Source organism: Petaurus breviceps, unplaced genomic scaffold (assembly GCF_028583685.1).
Source record: "Petaurus breviceps papuanus isolate PSGF00001 unplaced genomic scaffold, PetGlider_PUasm1.0 189, whole genome shotgun sequence".
Classification (NCBI taxonomy): Eukaryota; Metazoa; Chordata; class Mammalia; order Diprotodontia; family Petauridae; genus Petaurus; species Petaurus breviceps.
Genome location: NW_027185809.1, coordinates 51,676,714 through 51,699,740, shown reverse-complemented (window position 1 = coordinate 51,699,740; position 23,027 = coordinate 51,676,714). Strand labels below are relative to the sequence as shown.

Below are 23,027 nucleotides of genomic sequence, written 5' to 3'. Positions count from 1 at the left end.
GAATGGACTTGTGACTATGGTGGGTGGGATGAAGTGCCTTGGATCCCCAGGGACCCCACCTTGTTGGTTTTGTTGCCCAGCCCCCTCTCTGTACTTGGAAGCAGGGGCTGGAGCTGTGTGAGGGGAAGGACACTCCCCTCCCCCCAAGAGAACTTTATTTGGCCTCTTGTTTTGAATTGAAGTGGTAATACAATGTATTTTGTGTTTGTTTAAGGCCCAGTGGCCACTTTGGTAACTTTAGTTCTGGGTCTTGAAAATGTGACCTAAGAGATGTTTAGTGCTGATTCAAAAGTAAATTGACTATGCTATGGGCATGAAAGATCTTGGGGCCGAATGTAATGGGAATGTAAATTTTAAAGATCTTCCCTGCCTCTAGGCTAAAGTGCACCTGGAGCCTGGGGTGGGAGGCTTGTTTTTCAGTAAATACTTTTTGATTGGCCAGTGAGTCCAAAAGGTTGTTACATTCTCTGAGCCAGGAGAAGGCTATATAAGCCCTGATGTGAGGCTTTGTTTTGGGGCTCACTTTGAGAAGTGTTCTGTGATTTGATGTGGATTCTGGGAAGCCGTTGTCCAGAAGCGCGGCCCCCCCCCCCTTTGAAACCCAGATGTTGATTTGGTATGGATGTAATGGTTGGACAGTTTGAAATCTGTCTACTTGATGTGTTTCTGTCTTGATAATTCTGTCTGTATATTCTGAAGTTTGGGGTGCTGACCTCTTTCCCCTGAACTAGGTAAACAATAACATGTTTGACTGATTAAAGTAAGCTTGTTAACCCATTTTGAGTTGCTTTCCTTTATCAAAGCAGATCTAAGAACCTGTGTGAGCAGCCACCCTGGGGACGCTGGGGTGCTTGTTGCTACAGGGGGGGGCTTATTTTGATCTTTACATTTCCATGCCTGGCATACTGCATTATGCTTATGTGGACATCTTTTTCCCAGGATATCCTTTCTCTAATTTTTATGAGTACATCATCTTCATTTTCAAATATTTCTGTTCCCTGGCAGTAGGTAGAACTCCAGACCTAGAATCAGAAAGACTTGAGTCAATTCCAACCTCCGAGACTTGCTAAGTTGTGTGATCCTTGAAAAAAATCACTTTTCCAACTATAAAATGGAGATAATTATAGAACCTATGTCCCATGATTGTTGTGAGGATCTTGTGAAATATTTGTAAAGCACTTAAGCACAGGGTCTGGCTTATTCTTTTCCCTTCCTTTCATGTTCTCTTCCCTTTCTTCCCCTTCCTCAGTTTGCAATTCTTCCTAACAAGGCTAAAAAAAAAATAAGTAAAAGAAAAAGATATTTAGCAAAATTAACCATGTCAGTTCAGTCAGACATTATATGCAGTGTTCCAAATCCATAGACTCTCACTTCTTCAAAGAAGGCAATATAAGATGCATTCTCTGATCTCATTTCTTCTCTGGGACTTACTTTGGTGCTTGGTCATTATAATTCCTCAACTTTCATGTTTTTCAAATGATCTTTCCTTTTAGATTGTAATTATTGTGTGTATTATTCCATGGTTTTTGCTTTTACTCTGCATAAGTGCACATGTTTTCTTATGCTTCTCTGATTAAGTAGATTATAAATATTTGTTGAATTTTTAAGCCAGATATAAAACAAACTAGTGCCAGAAAAAAGCAATAGTATAAACAAATAAAATCTTTTAGCCAATTATGTAATGTAGTTAGTGATCTGCTATATGTTTTTTAAAAAATAAAACAAAACAGAAATAAATGGGCTCTAGAAGTGATTAGGAAAAAGTCAGTTGGGAATATTAGGAAAAGGTTTACATTCTGACAGGATTTGGAACTGATATAATAGCTGGTTTTTCTTTTATATGACTTGGTATTTGAATCAATGTTCCAAACCACAATCAGTGTATAAAGGGGGAATATATATGTCTCTGGTTTCCTCTGTAAGCAAGAAGCATAGCTATCAAAACACTCCACTGTAATGCCAAAATAAAGATAAAACTCAAAAAAGTCAGCTAAAAGAAACAACAATCAACACAAAGTTTTATTAGTTTTTTTTTTTGAAACTAGCTCTTAATAGTGGTCTTATACTAGTTTCCTAATAGTTTAGGTGTAATATTGGAAGAAACCAGATACTGATAAGTTATTTAGTACTTAACAAAAGGCTTACTTAGCTAAAATAGAGAGGGATGCTTGAGTAAGCCCCTCATCTCCAAATGAAAATTCTGGTCAGCAGGACATAGGGTGGTGACTCCTGCAGACTTTGGACATCAACCAAGTCTAAAACCCTTTCCTCCTTTTTATGTCCTGTGGTTTCCAGGAAGTCTTGTCTTTGCTACCTTAGGCTACCAGAAAAGTTGAGTTAACATCTAGACTGCTTGAGGCTTAGTCCTTAGACCAGTTAAAGTCTTGGTGGCCCCTTCAAAGGAGTAGTCTGATCTTCCTGGGGAATGGGGGCAGAAAATGGACCCTGGCCTTCACAACTATCTTCTTTTTGATAACTCCCTGCTCTTTGCCTTGTAATAATGAAATGTAATTAAGCAAAACAAAGAAACACATTGTAGTAGTAGTAGTAATAAATAGCATTTATATAGTGCTTTAAACATTTGCAAAGAACTTTTCAGATGTTATCTCATTTGCCCTGCCCAGTAACTTTGTGAAATGGGTGCTATTTACATCCCTATTTTACACATGAGGAAGCCAACTGAGAGAGTGTGGGCATGGTCACATAGTAAGTGTTTGAGGCTAGAATTGAATTGAGGTCTTCCTCACTTCAAGTTCAGCATTCTTTGTAATCCAGTCCATTCAGCTCCATCTACAGGAGCTGACATTGACTTGTTGGACAATGTATGCATTCCTTGGTGGGAAATGAAGGGATTGTGGATCGTTGGGAACAATAGGGGTCATGATCAGAGAAGTTCCTATTTTTAATAATTATAGGAAATGGCTACTGTAATAAAGGTTTATTTGCAAGAGCCTTTTAAGAAAGTTATGTCAAGTGCTTTTGGCATGATTATAACTCAAGGAGATCCAGGTGAGTTCAGTTCAGACCTGGGCAAATACCAGTTAGAGTAATTGAATAGTTATATTAGTATAATAGTTATATTATTGAATGGTTGAAATATGAGGTAAATCCTGTGCTTAGATGTTTGTATTTTGAAATTTGTTCTACCTTGTTCCTCAACTTAAAATTAATTTATTAATATGTGTTAATGTTGTTTATTTATACTATTATGTTTGTAAACTTCCCTCTTTTAAACAGACAAATCATGTGCTATTTTTGATTTAAAGAAGAAATCTGAGGAGAGCTCTCTTGTGGTTCTATGTTTTTCTCAAATTCCACAAGATCTTCTGTCTCATCAAGTGTTGAATTATTTTCCTTTATTTTGCAGTATTTATTCATAGATGCCTGAACTCCAGTTCTAGTGTATTAGATCTGGAGACCACATTTTCTTCTTTTACTGTTTTTCCTGTTAATTTATCTGTATATGTTCAAGATCTTTGAGTTCTATTCTTACTAAAATCTTTGATACTTTCAGTCCCCACCGAGTGATTTTCCTTATCACTCATTTGCTTATTCTCTGCCCTCTGGATTGTAGTTTCCTTGATGATTGGATCTTAAAATATCTCAACTTCTTTCCACAATGGGCAACTCATGGATCTCAAAGCATCTCAACCTCCTTCCACAATGGACAATACATAGTTCATCAGCCTAGATCATGTGACTTTTGGGTAGTCAGAGCTAGCCCCAGCTGAATTCTATGCTTTTTCCCTCAGGCTTGGTGGACTGTTGCATAGCTCCCCCTATATACAATGTCTTGTCCTGGTGACCTGTCCCACTTCCTCTGTTCCTCAATTCTTTGCTCTGGCATTGGCGGTGCTGGTGCTTCTGGCTTGAAGCCCTGGGCAAGCATTTGCTCTTGAAGAGCTGTGGCCAAGTTGGCTGCTGAGGCCCAAGCAGATTTCCACTGCTTGGAGCTGAGATCTCCATGGCACTGGAAAGAGGGAGGGAGGGGAGATCAAGGTTTTAGGGGTGGGTATTGATGTAAGCCTATGTCATGACCTTGGGACTACCAGTGTAGCTTCGCTGCCAATAGCATGGAAGGTAAGGAAGCAGTGCTGAGTGAGCTCAAGGTCAGTAAGTATCACTTCCTGGGTTTGGGGTTTGTATTTTCCCCCTCTTTTGGATTCTGGGTGTCCTGGACCATGGACACAGCTGAAGTTGCGTTATCTTTGGTATATGCTTTCTGCTTTGGAGAGGTTTGAGGGATTGAGAAAATGTCTAGATTACCGTCTTGTTGCTCATATGACCTGGAAGTCAGGAGAGTTCTCTATTGTTAGGAGTGTGTCTTTCTGGCACTCACTATCCACCATCCCTATGGTACTCACAGAACCATTTTGTTGGTAGCTAACAGATTTGCAGCTATAATGTGTAGTAGGAAAGAAATAACCATTTTAAATGCACATTTGTTAATACTCAGCATTTCAATGAATCTGTGATCTCATCAGTGAAAGTGTTTCTCACTCCCAACAGTGTAGATTTGAATTATAATGTAGAATTGAAAATTCTTTATTCTTACTTGTACTGTCTGACTCTTGTGTATTTGCCTCCGGTAAATTCGTTATTGAAGTCTCCTGATATTAAGTGGGTGTCATCATAGCATTTGAGCAGTCTGTCCATTTGCTATCTCTTACTTGCTATATGACCAATCCACATGCTGTCCCAGTTATCTCTTTGATGATATATTTTAGGTTGTTTGTGTGTAATTCAAGATGGGTAAGATGCTGCAACCCTATTTATACCCACCATGTGTCTCTCTTCATCCTCCTTTGGGTGACCTATAATTTTGATTCTTCTGAGATTGTGATATTTCCTGATTTCCAGGACTATAGTATTATCAGAGGAACATTAGTGTTAAAAAGATGGATTTCAATTTCAGAGAGAAGTTGGAATCATTAAAAAACATGCAGTTTCCTAAATGCAATCTTCTCCACTCTATCTCTTGCATGACTCTGGCATTAATTCATTGTCTGCCTCTACTGTCAATTCAACATGTGTAATGATAGATCAGAATTATGGGCTATCTATGCGATTGCTTATCCTTATCAAGATAATAGGCATTCTCCATTCTAGTGGGTTTTCCCCTGTGAATAGTGAGGCTGTACTCTAGAATGATTACAGAGCTCATTTAGGATACTCTATAATATTTTGGGACTTGATGTTCTAGAAGTAGTGTGGTATAGTGTATGGAGTCCTTTGACTTTAGAGGTAGAAAGACTCTAAAATTTTTAAAAGACTGATTCTTTAACATTTATTCTATATTGTTATTTGACTTGAAATTAATCATCAAAAGATATCTTAGTGCTATTAATTTATACTATTATTTTAACAAAGTTACTCCTATGAAACAGGAAAATTATAATTCCTTGTATTATTCTTCATTCTATTATAGAAGATATAAAATCTCACCTCTAATACTTGCGAGTTGTGTGATTGTGGACAAGTCACATAATCTCTCTGTCTTCACTCCGGGGTTTGCACATATCTATCCCATTTCCTTTTCTGCCACTGTATTTCTTAAATTGTACCCTGTATGTCACTTCTTGCCTACATGACATGGTTGATAACTAAAGTCATACTTGATCATCCTATGTCTCAAATGATTTTTGTGAGGCTCAAATGAAATACATAGATAAAGTACTTTGTTGACTTTAAAGAGCTATGTAAATTACTGGGTTGTTGTTGAAGGAGAGCCTTCTAGATTCCATTTTAGTTATATGGAATTAAGCACTTTTTTTTTGAAGTTGGCAAACAGTTAACACAATGGGATCTTGTATTCACTGCACCTTTCAATTATGTAAAGATGTGATCTACTGCAGAATAGCATTTGCTTGTTAGTCAGCCATACCCTTGATAAATGTGCTAAACTGCCCATAAAGATTTTGGAGAGGTGAGAGATTAGGTATGTGGATTGGTAGTCATTGTTATTCTTTCCAGTGCCTTTTTATGGGGAAGTAATGACACCCATGATTTTTTCCCAGTTGTTTGTTATCTTTCCCCATTTCAGATATCTTAAAGAATTGAGGCTTCCACATCTTCAAAATTGTGTATATTTAAGGATGAGTGAATTTTATTAAAAACGTTTTCCCCTTTATCCTTATTATGTCTTAATTAGGTCAAACAATCAGTAAACATTTATTTAATTCCCAGCGTGTGTCAGGCTCTGCACAAGGATATATAATATGAAACCATTTAACAGACTATTAATTCCAGCTGTGACTACTAACTTATAGACCTAATGGTTTCATACTTGAAAAGGATTTTAGTTTTATTTCTAAAGCAGTGACAAACTTTAAAATTGCTCCTTTTGAAATTTCCATGTTGCACATTATAAAAGAGTTGGCTTGTGATTTTTTTGTGACAATCAGAATGTAAAAATGTTGACTTAAAAATGTACTACAGTAAATGTGACTTTTCACATTCAAAAATATAAATTGCTTATCTACTTCTCTGCTATACTATTACATTTTTGGCACTTTTCTCTACCCTCTTTAGTTTGTAGTCTTTGGTATGTTCAGACAAGATTTATTCTTCAACATTTGTGTGCAAGCTTAGGCTTGCTGTATGTAACTTAGATTTTAATTATTTCTGCATGTATTTATTTTAATATTTTAGGACAGGGACTGTTTTTAATTTGTATATTTTACCAGTTCCTATGTAGTGGCTTGTGCCTTAGTAAAAACTTAACAAGGGCTTGTTGAATTAAATTTCATCAGTTTAGTTAAGAGCTCCCTCCACTAATGCAGATTGACAACTTTCTGTGCCGTGGCCAATGGTTTCATGAGGCCAAAAAAGTCATCACTCAGTTGCTCTTGTGAGGAACCCCTCCAAAGTTGGCAAGGCAATCCTTGAATGTCAGACACAGAAACAGTTGGTGGTCTTTGAATGTCAGACATAGATACATTGCTTGCTTGTTTGTAAACATTTCCTCTGAAACCTTTCTGGTTACCTTTGCTGTGGCCTTCCGAGGTCACCCCTTTACAGGGAGAGGCATTTCTGTTTCATGTGAGGCTTACATTATTTGGGAAATTAACTCTCCAGCTGGCTAACACAAAGTAATATAAGTAGGGAGCTCCATTAAAAAGTTTCTGTTTGATAAGAAGGCTTATATCTGCTTGAATAAAGCTTGAGTCAAACATGTGACATTTTTAGAAGCAAAGTTATGTCTTCAGAAGCAAAAAGATTCCTTGAATATTCTAATGTATAAAAGTCCGAAGGTGCTATCTAAGCCCAACTTATTTTCATATGTCTAAATGTTTCCAGAATCAATCTTTTGCAATTACAGAATCTTTTTGAAAATGTAAATATAGACTTGACTTTGGTATCCCTAGAAATACTACTTGATTACTTAAGATTGAATGTATACAGAAGAGAAAATACCTGAGCAGTTATTTTTCCTGTATCATGTAAGTCAATGTACAAAATCCTGTTCCTAGAATAACCAATCAATGCCTAGCTGAATGTCTTTTCTTGCTAAGCTTACTATTCTTTTCAGCTATTGCATAATTTTATATAATCTTGGCTATTCCTTTCCATGATCTATTATGCAATTTGTTGGAAACTAATTATGGTGCAGTTTCACAGATCTATTTATCTATGTTTCTGTTTGATTTTCTGCCCACATGTGCCATGAGTAATAAATTATGACTAATATAAATAAATCTTAAGTCCTAGTTAATCTCAGAAGTGTAGAATACCTTAAGAATTAGGTCATCTCTTTTAAATTATACCATCTTTCACAATGCTAACAAATTAGTCAAGGGGTTTTCTTCTAGTTATTAACTCTCTAAATGGACATTACAAAATAAACCAAAGTATACTACTTGTTTAATTCAAATTCCTCTATGCGTAGCATTTAAGGAAAAACCCATGCGAATGAAGGGTTATTTTCAGGACTAAGACTCTTGTCTTAAGTGGTGTTCCCTGGTCTACTACACTGCTCAGAATTCTTCACTGTTTTTTTCTTTAATAATTGTTGTTATTCAGTTGTTTCAGTTTTGTCCAACTCTTTGTAACCCTATTTTGGGTCTTCTTGGCAAAGATATCAAAGTGGTTTGCCATTTCCTTCTCTCGTTCATTTTACAGAGGCAAACAAGGTGGAGTGACTTACCCAGGGTCACAGGGCTAGTAAGTATCTGAGGTCACATTTGAACTCAAGTCTTCCAGACTCCAGGTCTAGTGTTTTGTCCACAGCACCACCAAGCTGCCCCAGTTTGATATTGCCCAGTTCCATAGCCTGATACTCAAGGTGTTCAATAGGTGCTCAATAATCTGTCATCCTGTCTTTGCAACCCTACTGTCCTTTGAAAACTCCATGCTGCAGCATTACTCTAATTTCATTACTCTAAGTCATAGAGAACACATTCTACACTCTCCTGTCTTTGCTTTTACTTTCAATGTTTAATTGAGAATTTGCACCTCATTTGCACCTGTGCCACCAAAGCAGAATTTTTTTTCCTTGCCTTGGAATTGTCAAAAGATTTTAGGCTTGACATTTCCCCCCCTACATTTTGCACTGATGATTTGCTTATGTACATGTCAATATTGAATTGTATATGCCAGAGCACTGAATGTGGAGTTAGAGGACTTGGTTTCCATTCCCACTTCTATCACTGTGTGACCTTGGGGAAGGTTCTTTTGTTCTCTTTTCCTCATCTGTAAAATGAGAGGGTGACCCAGATGACTTCTTAGTTCTCTTTTGCCTTAGTTTCTATGATTAATAATTTCCCTACTAGGTTGTGAACTTCCTCACTGCTTCCTCAATACTTTGCACATGGCAGGAACATTCTAAATGCTTGTTGAATGAATGATTGAACTCAAACATCTTTCAAATTTAAAAAGGCTGTAGTTAAGTATCCATAAATGAATGAGCCAGTAAAAATACCACTGGGTTTATAGTAACAATCCGAACTTCATTAGGTCATTTAACTCTTTTTTGGGGCTTAGTTTTCTCATTTAGAAAATGAATAACATGACCTAGGTAATTTTTAAGGTCTCTTCCAGTTTTAAATCCTATAATCCAGTGTGCTATACAAAATGTATCAGAGATCCCCAGTGGGAGGGAGAATGGTGTCATGTTAGAACACCTATCCTGTGTGTAGCTTAGGACATCCATTTGAGAGGATCCCAGGGAATTAGAAGTAAGGCCAATAACCTTTTAGTATTTGGAATGTCCATCAGCTAGAGGAATAGGATATAGTTAACAAACATTAAGCATTTATTATGTGTCAGGCTAAGCATGGGGGATACAAAGAAAGGCAGAAATACTGCCCCTTCTTCAAGAAGCTTACGTTCTAGTGGGGAGAGGGGTGGAGAGGAAGGTGACATATCAGAGGTAGCTGGTCCACTTCTCTCCCTGTGTCCCATAGACATTTCTGGAAGGAAGGGGATCTGACCAGAAGTTGGATGGGTATACTGATGACTCTTGCCTCTTGGAAGGAATGCTGATTACTATTGACTCTTTCCTCCTCCCCCCTCTTGGTTGTTATCTCAGTGTCTGACTCTCTGTGACCCCCTTTGAGATTTTCTTGGCAAAGATACTGAAGGGGTTTGTCATTTCCTTCTCCAGTTCATGTTACAGATGAGGAAACTGAGGCAAACAGGGTTAAGTGACTTGCCCAGGGTCAAATGAGCCTTCCTAACTCCAGTCTTGGCACTCCATCCACTGGGTCACCTAGCTACTCCTTCCCCCCCCCCCCCCCCCCCCCCCTTGTTACTTTCTCAAAGGAATTCCTTATAAACATTACTCTTTTCATACCAATCTCATAGTTCCTGTCAACAGTCACACCTGTCTCCCTTAGACACACTTTCCTGTCAACAAATACACACCCTTTACCACACCTTCATTCCCATTGATTAAGAGGCTTCACTTGAGTAGTGGAGTAATTCTTGTAGTAATAAGACACCAGTATGTAGTGTGCCTGTTGGCCTCTTTTCCATTGGTGAGTTGGAACTTTGTTTTTGGAGAATGGTCCCAGATCAGCCTTCCCTGATTCCCCAGAATTACCTACTATTCCCCATACTGGGCTGTGTTACCTTTGGTAAGTTACTTAGTGTCCTAGCCAACCTTCTAAGGAGTTTTTATACCGAGTTTCCAAAAATCACAAGTCCCAACCACCCTTTTCCTCCCTGCCCCAAAATAATTATTTATAAAGTAATTCTCTTTAATATTCAAACTGCTATAATGCATTTAAAGTAAGGTTTGATTTTTTTAAAAAAATTGATTTATATGCAACTCTTCATGGACAAATCAATTCCATAAGATGAGGTACACCTTTATATTGACTAAGTAAGGTTCATATATATGAGATGGTTTGATAAGGAGAATATTATCAGTTTGCTTTAAAAATATAGTTCTTCCTTTTTTAAAAAATAAAACAAAGTTACTTATGCTGTTCTGTTTAAAAGAAACTGATAAGAGATTAATTATAGCAGTAATGCCTCACATCTTTATTCTTGTAAATTAAGACATTCCTTGTTTTCCCTGATTGCCGGGATGCTCACAAGTCCTAGGAGGTAGCTTTACTGTCATTGTTGATGTATTATTGCTTGGTTTTATTGTTATTATTCTAGTAAAACAAAGCATCCTTGAATTTTATGCCAGCAATTTCCCCAATTGCCCAGACTTAGGGAACTGAGTTTTAAAAGATTAGCAGTGACCCAAGGCTAAGGTTTCAACTATTTTAAGTACTGTAGTGCTTTGTCCTAATGAAAAGCAGGGGCAGATACTGGGATATAAAAAGTTGAGTCTATTGAGCTAGTTATACTCTTTTAATGTTGTATATTTTGCTGTCTTTCCCCTTATTTTGCTCATTTTGAGTTCAGCGCTCAGTCACCATGTAAGAGCCACGACATAGTTATTTTTGCCAAGTTGCTATTGTCCTGTTTTTGGACTGATCATAATATCCAACATTTATCTAGTGCTTTTAGGTAAGCTTGAGGAATGTTATCTCCTAGGTATAATCCTGTGTGAAGGTATTGTTCACATTTTATGGGTGAGGAAATTAAGGCTTTGTGTTTTAAGAAAAATTGTATCTGCATCTCCAATACTTCTATTAACTAAATCTTGTCTTATATTTCTACCACTAACACTTTGTGTAACTTAATCAAATGATTTTACATCTCTGTGCCTCAATTTTCTCATCTGCAAAATGAGGATACTGGGCTGGATGATTTCTAAGGCCATCTTCCAGTTCTGAAGTTCTGTGATTCTGCTAAGTGGCTCTAGAGAAGAATACATTGATCCTGGATGACCTCCATTTTGACATGCCACTTGGTAAAATACTAAGATATTATGCAGAAATAAATATTTAAACTTACTGTTTTAAAAATGTAAATAGTAATTCATGGTTTTAGTATTAGCTGTAACGCTTTCTAATGTTCTGATTTGTGTTAAACCTCTTAAAATAAAAGTCATTAATACTTTCCATGCATTCTTATTTGAGACTCTCACCAAATCTGTGATATAGGTGCTATAGGTATTTTAATATTATCTCCCTTCTTCTACAGCACTTTAAGGTTTGTAAATATTATCTCATTTCTTCCTCATAACCACTCTGGGAGGCAGGTGCTATTATTATCTTCATTTTACAGAGGAGGAAACTGAGGCAGTTAGAGGTTAGTTGACATGTCCAAAGTCACATAGCTAGTAAAGTATTGGAAACTAGATTTGAATTCAGGTCTTTCTAGCTCCAGTTCCAACACTATGTGCTTCATCACCCAGCTGCCTGTAGAAATGAGAAAACTAAGGGTCTGATTTCATTGTTATAGGGAACCTTCATTGGAACCTTCATTGTGTGAGAACTCTATAGACTGATGCAAATTGGCAACTTGTGTGCAACATTATAGCCTTAGTTGCTTGGAAGATTGGGGAGTTAAGTGAATTGTCCACAGTCCTCTAGCTAGTAAATGTCAGGCTGGATTTGAATCCCCTTGTCTTCCTGATTCTAAGATCAGCATTCTATCTACTATGCTATGTTGCCTCTCAAACAATTAGTATTTTGGCCATTGCATTCTGATGTCAACACCAACTATAAATAAATAAAACAAGTCAGTATCTTTACAGAGTTCTTTAAAGAGTGTATAAACAACTGATTTAGGTCACTAGTTTCTGAATCTAAATACTAAAGTATTAGCCTTGCATTTTCTTTTAATTCTTTTTTGTGTGGTGTGTACTAAGAAGAAAGCCAGCATGAAGTTGCTTTTGCATTATCAGTTTGAATGGTTGGGATTCTATGTACTTTATACGGAATAGCTTCTTAAATATAGTTGTTGAATGAATGAGTTTTCTTATATGTATTTGCCTGTTCACTTTGCTTCTTTCTTTTTTTCAGATTACTTACTTCAGTCTGTGGTATTACAACAAGCAAAATCAGAGGCGGTGGGTAGATTTGGACAAGCCTTTGAAAAAGCAGTTAGACAAATATGCATTGGAACCTACTGTCTATTTTGGGGTGGTGTTTTATGTGCCTACGGTTTCCCAGCTTCAACAGGAAATTACCAGGTAAGAAGAGCATGTCTGATTGTTTTTAATTTTTCTTTTTTGGAGTGGGGAAAGGCAGGGCAATTGAGGTTAAATGACTTGCCCAAGGTCACATGACTAGTAAGTTTTAAGTGTCTAAGACCCGATTTGTACTCAGGTCCTCCTGACTCCAGGACTGGTGCTCTATTCACTGTGCCACCTAGCTGACCCTGGTTTTTCTTTTAAATAAGCTGGTAGGATAAAAAAATAAAATTGAGATTGAACCTGGACATTAAAAGACCAAAATTTCATCCCAACACATCCAACATGTAGAAATAATGTTATAGGCAAATTCTGTTATGAGGTTATCTCAGTGCAGTGTGAATTAATTTTTCCTAGGCATAAAGGGAAGGAATGAATAAAAGAGAAATTGTATTTTTGCTCTAGATTTGTCTTACTGATAGAGGGATGCCAGTCATAATTTTTACATGAAAGAGAACTTTTTCTCTGTGCACTTGGATAATGGTATGGAAAAAGGGAGCAGGTTTTTCAAAATCCACAAACTATGTCACCAAATCGGTTAAGCCGTGCTTACTGCTCATTCCTCAGGGTAAAGCACGAAAGGACCTCTTATAGCTCTGGTCTCCATGGTGACTCTCCAGTTCTCGTAGGAGTTTTAAGGACAAGGAAGATTTTGTGAAAAGCTTGAATAGGTAAAGGAAACTTCGAGAGGGGAAGGTATGAAATAGTAATGGAGGACTTGTAAAAGAACCACAGTAGGGATTATTAGCTTTTTACTATGGAGGAAGAAAGAGAAGAGCAAAGAGACAGGGTGAAGGGTATAGATCTTAGGGATTTTTAAGTTTAAAATAAAATTGCAACATGAGATAAAACATGTAAAAAAAGGTATCTTCATAGTGAAAGAAAATTGTCCTAAGGAAAACAATAAAAAAAAATGCATCATCTCAAACTATTATTGTAATACATGACCTCCAATATATGGTCCAGATGAATTTGTTTCTTAATTTAAATTTGATCTCCACTCTTTGTTTAGAAAAAGTACATTTTTTTCAAACGTAACTTGTGTAACTGCAGTTTTCTGCTTTCATGGTATGTATTGCAGGACAATAGAAAATGCACATACATGTACACATGCATGTGTATGCAAACACACATATACCACGCACATGTTTAAGATAATACTACCTTTTGAATTATGAATGAGTAAGTTGGTTGGTTGTTGTCCTTTATTCTTGAAGAGGACCGAAATGGCATTACTATGTTTGGGTCAAGGTACAGTGTATCCACCTCTACCACAGGTCAGGCACGGATAGTCCATATGAACATTTGAAGTAGAGATAGCTCTAAATTTCCTCCTCTCATATTTCTTTCAAGTTACCACATTTCTGCTTTGCTTATAGAGCACGGGGCCTTCTTTGATGTGAGTACATCTTGTTAGGGAGTCCTGTGCCAGTATCTCCCAGGATATGTGTGTAACACACAGGCGTTCAATGTGTGATTATTGTCAGGATAATATTTTTTATTTACAAAGATGCTCTGCGTCAGCAATTTTGATCTGGGGAGGCAGCATGAAATAAAGGATGTTTTGCAGGCTTAGTTCATTTTTAAGCTACTAGACTTCAGGACCCGGAGTCATTAAGACCTGGCTTCATAGTCTTCCTGTGACACTTAACCAGCTTTGTGACTATGGGTTCTGCTTTAAGCCTTAGTCAACTCCACATGATTATAAGTTACAGGTGGAAGAACTTCCCACACCAGGAATTCCCACACACAAGAAATCACAGATCTTTGACTTAGTGATGTAAATTGGGCTGATGATTCTGCAGATTACTTTATAAGAAGCAGTTGTTTATTAAATTTTAGTTGGTTATCTCTTTGGGGTGGGAGAGATTATGTCTGCCAAGTAGATTGAGTGCTTACAGTTGACTTGACATGTTCAATCTCCTATTTCTTGGCTGATAGTTTTGAATAGAAGGTGGCACATTCAATTTTGTTATTTCTTTGTGAGTCTAGTGGGTATGGAAAGGTCTGCACAGTGATATAACTGACTCAGAAAAAAATCATTAGTTATGCATGTGGTCAACATAAAGACTATCACATGACCACAGTGTTCTTCCTTTTAAAAAATGCTGTATATCTAAAATAAACAATGATGTCCTTTCACTTAAAAAAGGATTAATAACAAGAAGAGGGAATTCAAAGAGTAATTATTATTTTTAATATCCTAAATACACCAGAATCTCATTATAACAATGTTTGCTATAGAGTGGAATTTCCATATAAGGCTGGAACTAATAATATAAATTGATATTATTGTTAATAACATTAATAATAATAGTAATCATACACTAGGGGATTAGTTAATGACATATGAAAAGATCCTATGAGGAAGTTTCACTCTGAGAACACTGAAAAAATATTGTGACAACTTTCCAGGATCATGTATAAGGAAGATGGAGATAAAGACAAGCCAGGTTTCTGAATAGTACAAGGGAAGAGGACTAGGCCATAAAGAGCCCTGACCTCATCTGGGAGCAAGAGTTGTAAAATTTCCCTGAGGATTCCCAACATTACATACTAGTTACTGGTTACTGCAGGGCTACATTCTAGGTGAGCTACAGATTTCCTACTGAAACTACTGTTGTTAGAGGCCCTATGAGATATTCCTGGAACTTTTGGCATATAGAAAGTGAGCCAAACATTTGTTCATTTTCTCTTATAGGATGACAAAAAGTCCTAAATCCTCTTCTCCTCATGTGCTTCCTATCCACCCAGGCTTTCATAATCACCTTATGTAGGGTAACATTCTCTAGGGTGAAATGGATGACTATTGAAACAACAAAATATATGCTACTGTGTGTTACCTTTAGTTTCTAATTGGCAATCATCAGCTTTTTGACTAATCACTAATATGTTTCTGTTCCCCCTTTCAAATACAGTCATATGAATTCTCTTCTAATTATAACTGTTTTATCAATGACCACCAGAGTCCCTTTGACTTTTCTTTTTAAAAAAAATCTTTTAGGGGCAGCCAGGTAGCACAGCAAGTAAGAGCACTGGCTCCAGTGTTGGGATGACTCCCTGGCTCAGACACTTAGCACCCACCCAGAAACACCTGGCCATGTAACCTTGAGCAAGTTACTTAACCCCAATTGCTTAGGGGCAGCCAGGTGGCTCAGCGAGTAAGAGCACTGGCTCCAGTGTCGGGATGACCTGGATCAAATCTGGGCTCAGATACTCAGCACCACACCTAGAAATAACTGGCCGTGTAACCTTGAGCAAGTTACTTAACCCCAATTGCTTTAAAAAAAAATCTTTTATTTTTTCCAATTACATATAACTATTTTTTGACATTTATTTTTAGTTTTCATCATTCACTTTTATAAGATTTTGAGTTCCAAATTTTTTCTCTCTCCCTCCCCTCTTCTCTCCCCAAGATGGCAAGCAGTCTGATATAAGCTATTCATATACAATGATATTAAGCACATTTCCACATTAGTCATAACATTAGGCTTTTAAAATTTTGAGCTCCAAATTCTTTCCTCCTCTTCCTATCCTCCCCCCTCATTGAGAAGGCAAGCAATTTGATAGAAGTTAAACATGTGCAATTTTGAATTTTCTTAGAAATAATACTACTTAGCATTTACATAGAGCTTTAGGGTTTGCAGATGCTTCATGCATAGTATTTCATTGGGTCCTCACAACAATACTGTGAGATAGATGTTATTTATTAGCCTCATTTTACAGATGAGGTGACTGAAGCCCAGAGAGGTTAAGTATCTTGCCCCGGGTTTGTCTTTTAGTTATTTCAGTTGTGTCTGATCTCTCTTGACCCCATTTCGGGTTTTCTTGGTAAAGATACTGGAGTAGTTTGTCATTTCCTTCTCTAGCTAATTTTATAGATGAGGAAAGTGAGGCAAACAGGGTTAAGTGACTTGCCCAGGACCATAGGTTACAGTGTCTGAGGCAAGATGGGAACTTGGCCTGAGTCTGGGTCCACCATGAGATCCAGTTGCCTTTAAGGCAGCTGCACACCTATTCCACTAGGTAGGTGTTTTCCATACGTTTTTCTTTTTCCCATGGTATTTGAGTCCATTTGAAACCCATATGGGCTTTACTTATTATTCTTTCCTTCTGCATTGGTATCTTTGCTTTATTTTCTTTTCTCTTATTTTTGGTAGTTCCCATTCATCAGCTATTATATATTAAGTACCTACCTTATGTCAGGCAGTATGCTAGATCCTGGGGTTATAGATATAAAAATGAACTAGGGTAGAGGTGTCAAACATACTGCATTCAGCACTTGCACAATGAACAGATTTAAGATGCACTGCTGAGGAAGTTTTCCTCACAGAGATTTCTTTATAACAATGAAATTACCCCCATTACACCTTCCTTCCTTCCAACCCTAGTATGCAAGATAGGGTGCTAGTTGCTAGTCACAAAGATAAAAGTAGAACTGGCCTTGCTTTGAAGGAGTTTACTTCTACTGGGGAGGGGTGCATGGTGAGGTTGTTTTTACACAAATACGTAAATATAAGTGTGTATATATATATGTATATACATATACACATACACATACGTTCACATATATGCTCATATGCACATATATTTGGCACAGTGGTTAGAGTGCTGGCCTTGGAGTCAAGATGACCTAGGTTTGACTTCCTCTTCAGACACTTACTTTGTGACCTGAGTAATCTCTTTGAGTTATTAGTAGAATATTAGCAGCGGGAGGATTCATAATTGTTAAATAGTGGAAGTTAGAGACTTAATCATTTAATTTCATTTTTTATTAGGTTTCAGCTTAAATGTGCCTTTTTCATATTTTTCTTTTTTAATCAAATGCTTTATTAACTTCCATATTTTTCAATACTCTGTGTTCTTCAGTAGAAATTGATATTTTTGTTGTGGTTCAGTCATTTTTGAGTCGTGTCTGACTCTTTGTGACCCACTTTGGTGTTTTCTTGGCAAGAATACTGAAGTGGTTTTCCATTTCCTTCTCCAGCTCGTTTTGCAGATGAGGAACTGAGGCAAACAAGGTTAGGTGATTTGTCCAAGATCACATAGCTAGTAAGTGCCTGAAGTCAGATTTGAACTCAGGAAGCATTTTAAAGTGCTGCCTTTCAAACACAGATACTTATTGATGAACTATCATGGAGAAGAGAACAACAAATAAGGGTATAGTGATGATAAAAATGAATAAAACATCTGAATAAAACATTTCAGTTTTGTGTAATTTTTCTCTCTATACACACATGTATTTTACCTTTCAAAGGACAATCATTTCAAAGGTGTGGTTCATATTTAGGAAACCCCTTACATGAATACATAAAATTTATGAGTTCAGCCAGTAGTTGAAATAATGAAAGGTTTTCTTTTTTCCTTCTTTTTAAATAGGTATCAGTATTATCTGCAGCTGAAGAAAGATATATTAGAAGGAAATATCCCTTGCACACTAGAACAGGCAATTCAGCTTGCGGGCTTAGCTGTACAAGGTAAGTCAGAAAAGTACATTAATAGAGGTGTTTTGAAGATGTGTTATAACAATCTGCTGGAAAGAGCCATTGGCCCAAATGACTTACTCTTTCTGTTTGTCGTTGAATATCAATAGCTGGATGTTAACAAAGCTTTGTTCCTAGATCACAGGAACCTCCATTTGAAATGCAGAGATTATGAATATTCAGTGGTCATTGTTTAGTGAGATACTGGAGACTGAGGAAAGTGCAAGAGGTTAGCTGGAACATATTAGGCAGCTAGGTGGTGAAGTGGATTGATAGCTAGACCAGGTGTCAACCACACTCAGTTCAAATAAAGGCTCAGACTCTTTATAAGTTGTGTGACCCTGCGGAAGCTACGTAACCAGTTTCTTCCCTGTAGTTTCTTCCCTGACATAGTAATAGCACCTACCTCATAGGGCTGTTGTGAGAATAAAGTGATATAATATTTATAAAGAGATTTGCAAAACTTAAAGCACATTATATAAATATATTTTTATTATTTCTAATAATAAGTTGTTTTGAGAATAAAGGTATTCAAAATTACCCTAATTGAATGTGTTAATAATTTTCCAGATGAACTCATGGTAGGGAAATCCAACTAGGAAATCTGAATTTTTTGTATCTCAGATACCACGAATTATACTTCTTTATATTTCAAGCCTCCAATCTGAGTCCACAGTTACAAGCTGCCAGAGACCATTAAGTGGAACTCAGTGTTCCATGAACATGCTTTCCATATTTACTCTAGTTATTTTCTAATAGGAGATTTTGGTCAAAGAATGTCACTTTGGTTTTAAACTAGTGTTTTTTTTCTTTTAGAATTGCAAAGCAGGCAGGTAATTGACAAAATTTGCTTTGCACATGTGCAGGCTTAGTAATGTTTTATCTACATAATTATATATGTTACACATGTTACCATACTTGCAATTACTTTGAAAATGATGGTCAATTGTCTTGCTTTGTAAGCTTAGTTGGTGATTTTCAGAATGAAGGAACCCAGGTAAAATTACTCTTTAAAGCTAGTCTTTTAAAAATTTATTGTTGAACTACCATTAATTAAAAAAATTTTAAACTATTCTCTTCATGAGATATCTGACTTCTGCAGCATATAATCTTTATATATAGTACATTAAACCTTTTTTGAAAACCATAAGGGGATAATTAAAAAAAAAAACTATTTCTCAGGGTCTTTGTAAGGGTTAAATGAGAGAGTATTTGTAAAGCAATTTACATGGTGCCTGGAACATAATAGGGACTATATAAATACTACTACTACTATTATTACTGATTTAGAGCTGGAAGGGACCATTAAGTGTATCAAGTTCATTATACAGATAAATAAACTGAGTTCCCAGAGAAGTTAGATGACTTGCCTTTGGTCACATAGGTGAGTGACAAAGGCATATCTCAAACCCAGCCCTTCTGACTCCAAATCCAGCATTCTTTCCATTGAACAAATTGAAATAAGTTAATAAGTGAATCTTAACCTTTATTATTTTTCTTTTATAGCTGATTTTGGTGACTTTGATCAATATGAATCCCAGGACTTTCTACAAAGATTTGCCTTGTTTCCTGTGGTAAGAACTTCATTTTATGTTAGAACTTAAAAATGAATAAGATAATAGGGCCCGAATATAGTTTCCATATTTTAATCCTTGAAATAAAGAGATAGATTTTTTTTTAAAGCAATTGGGGTTAAGTAACTTGTTCAAGGTTACATGGCCAGTAATTTCTGGGTGTGGTGCTGAGTATCCGTACCCAGATTTGATCCCTAGGTCATCCCGACACTGGAGCCGGTGCTCTTACTCACTGAGCCACCTGGCCTCCCCAAAGAGATAGATTTTTATAGTTGGAAGAGGACTTTGAGGTTATTTAGCTTAAACTCTTTATTTTATAAGTGAGGCAATGGAGGTCCACTGAAGGGATGTGACTTCCCAACGTAGTGGACTGATTAGGATTAAGCACTAAAAAAAAAAAATGTGTATCTGACATGTGAAATGATATGTTGTGTATTTATGATTTGCATAATTTTTTCCCTAGTGAAGTCTGATGCTCTTCTTTTCTTTCTTAGACATACTGGCCTGTTTAGGCAGTTTGATTTGGGTGCCTGGAAGGAAAATAATATCACACACTTAAAACATCAATTTTGATAGATACGACATAGGTTTTGAAAACCCCTGCAGCTAAGGAATATACTGCTCTGCTCTTAGTAGTCACACAAATGCCATTCCTTTTTGTTTTCTTAAATGCACATGATCTTATGGTATTGGACATAGTACATATGTTTAAATAACTGGGATGATACCTTGCATTGTGATGATGAAATGAAAAGGGCTAGCAGTTTTCTTTTTATTCTTCTTAGTTAAAAGGTCATAATCCTTAGTCCAAACTCCTTTTGATAAGTCCTGTTGTCAGTTATTTGGTAGTAAAGATTGCAGATGCTGGTTTTATTCTTTAGCCATTTTAATCAGCTTGTTCAAATACCTACTACTTTGTTTTGTGTACAGGGATGGTTACAGGATGAAAAGATGTTGGAAGAAGCAACACAAAAAGTGGCCTTGCTACACCAAAAATACAGGTGAATAACATAGAGTGCAATGATTTTTAAATGGTTATGAACTTTTACAATCTTACAAATGCATTGATGTAAGTAAATTCAGAACTTAATGGCAGTCCAGTTTTCTGATCCATGAGTCAGATCTATAGTGTGTTGTAAACTTATCTGTCTCCCTCTTTAACAGAACTACAAATGGAGAATTCCCCTCTCCCAACCCAATTACCTTCACAGTATTCATTCTTGCATTTTTGGAGGGAGTTACACTAAATGATTTTCAGATGTCATTGGAATAATCATTATACACTGGTTGATTTAGTTATAAGGGGAAAAAAATCCCAATATGAAATTTACATAGCACTTTATATGCATTTTCTCATTTGAACCTCACCACAGTCCTTTGTGGTAGATAATAAAAGGTAGTATAGGGTGTCCCAAAAGTCTTAATGCAGCTTTTAAAAAAATAAGTTTTAATTGATGTTTTCTCTTGATTATATCACCGTAGTATCCTGTGTACTTCTCCCCTAACCCCTCCCAGAGAACCATCCCATATGTCAAATAATACTTTTTTAGAGAGGAAAAAAAACAATCAGCAAATTGATCTATACATTGAAAAAGTCCTAAAACAAATGCAAAGTGTAATGCCTGTAGACCTCTCAACACTATGAGGGTAGGTTGAAGGAGTCTTCTCATATCTCTTCATTTGAATCCTGTTTGATCTCCATAATTTTGTTACATTCTTGTTAATGTTCTTTCCATTTAAATTGTTGTAGGTGTTTTGTGTGTGTGTGTGTGTGTGTGTGTGTGTGTGTTTATTTGCATTTTTTTTGGCTCTGCTTACTCCACTTTGCATCAGTTCATATAAATCTTTGCAGGCTTCTCTAGTCATCACACACATCATTCTTTATAGCACATATTTTATTACATTTATGTATCATAATTTATTTAGCTATTCCTTAATTGATGGGCATCTACTTTATTTCCAATTTTTAGCTATCACAAAAAAGTGCTGCTATAAATATTTTGGAGTATGTAGGGACTTTCTTCTTATTGATGGCTTCCTCGGGGTCTAAGTCCAGTAATGGAGTTTCTGATTCAAAAAGTATGAACATTTTAGTTTTATTGCAGTTTTAAGTTTTAATAACTTAAAGTTTGGTGACTTTTAATAGACTTTTAGGCTATTAAAGCTTAAACTGCACTAAGACTTTTGGGATGCCCTGCATTATCTGTTTTACAGAAGAGGAGACTCAGGTAGAGAGAAATTAGGTAGTATGTGTCAGAGATGGAATTTGCTCTCTAGTTGTGCTGATTCCAAGTCCAGCTCTCTATATTATATCAAGTTGCTTTAAATATTCTCACCTAGACAAAATCAGGGTCTTTCCTAAGCAATTAAGTAGCTACGTGTCATTTCAAATAGCCACTGTGTGCCGTGTCCATATTACTGCTTAGTAGGGTATGTGATATAAAGGTTCACATTATTGCTTTACTTTTAGAGTGCTTTTAGAAATGTTTGACATTTTTATCTTAGTACCATAGGCACCACTTAAAAAATGGCCATCAAGACTGATGTGTTACTTGTGGTCTTAGTCTTACATTGTAGAGGCAGAGAGTGCTATTCTCTTTTTGCTCCATTCTCTCTTATGTCAGCAAAACTGGTTTCATCAGTTCCCTGCTCATGGGCCTTCAGTAGTTTCTCATTTCCTGTAGGAGGAAGTCTGTACTTTAAATGTGTTTTTTGTCTCTTATTAATATGGGCCCAATGCACTGTTCCAGTTTCATGCCTGCTAATCCAGCAAATTGGTGTACTTCTTCTTCAGACATATTTTATACTTTCCTGTTTTAGTTTATGCCTTCTCTGCCTAGGGTGATGGTGTCCCTTTCACTGTTCATTTAAAACTTACTCATCCTTTAAGACCCAACTCAAATCGAACTTCCTCTATTACTGTCCAAGCTGGATTTGTTGTTTTCTTCTCTATCTCGGTCTCTGGTCTATCTCTCTTTGTCTCTCTGTCTCTTTCTATCTGACTATCTTTGTTTGACTCTGCCTCTGGCTCTTTCTGTATCTGACTCTCTTCATCTCTCTTTCTGACTCTGTTTCTGACTCCCTGTTTCTCTCTCTCTCTCTCTCTCTCTCTCTCTCTCTCTCTCTCTCTCTCTCTCTCTCTCTCTCTCTCTCTCTCTCTCTCTCTCTCTCTCTCTCTCTCTCTCTCTCTCTCTCTGTCTCTCTCTCTCTCTCTCTCTCTCTCTCTCTGTCTCTCTCTCTCTCTCTCTCTCTGTCTCTCTCTGTCTCTCTCTCTCTCTCTCTCTCTGCCTTTCTCTGTCCCTCCCTCCCATTCTTTTTTACTCCATCTCTGTCTCTCTCCTGCCCTCCCTCTCTTTCTCTTATCTTTCCTCTCTCTCTCTCTCTCTTTTTTTTTTTTGCCTTTTGGAGGGCAGTTTGGGGTTAAGTAACTTA

General features: G+C 36.7%; 1 protein-coding gene across 1 annotated transcript in view; it reads left to right on the top strand.

Annotated features, from left to right (window-relative positions):
• The window catches only part of PTPN21 (protein tyrosine phosphatase non-receptor type 21), a 115,717-nt gene that overhangs the window by 32,497 nt on the left and 60,193 nt on the right, over positions 1–23,027 (top strand). Inside the window, exons 3-6 of the mRNA XM_069092382.1 lie at positions 12,369–12,538; positions 17,918–18,015; positions 19,528–19,595; positions 20,526–20,596. Of these exons, the coding sequence (XP_068948483.1) occupies positions 12,369–12,538; positions 17,918–18,015; positions 19,528–19,595; positions 20,526–20,596 (407 nt within the window). The remainder of the gene's footprint in view (positions 1–12,368; positions 12,539–17,917; positions 18,016–19,527; positions 19,596–20,525; positions 20,597–23,027) is intronic.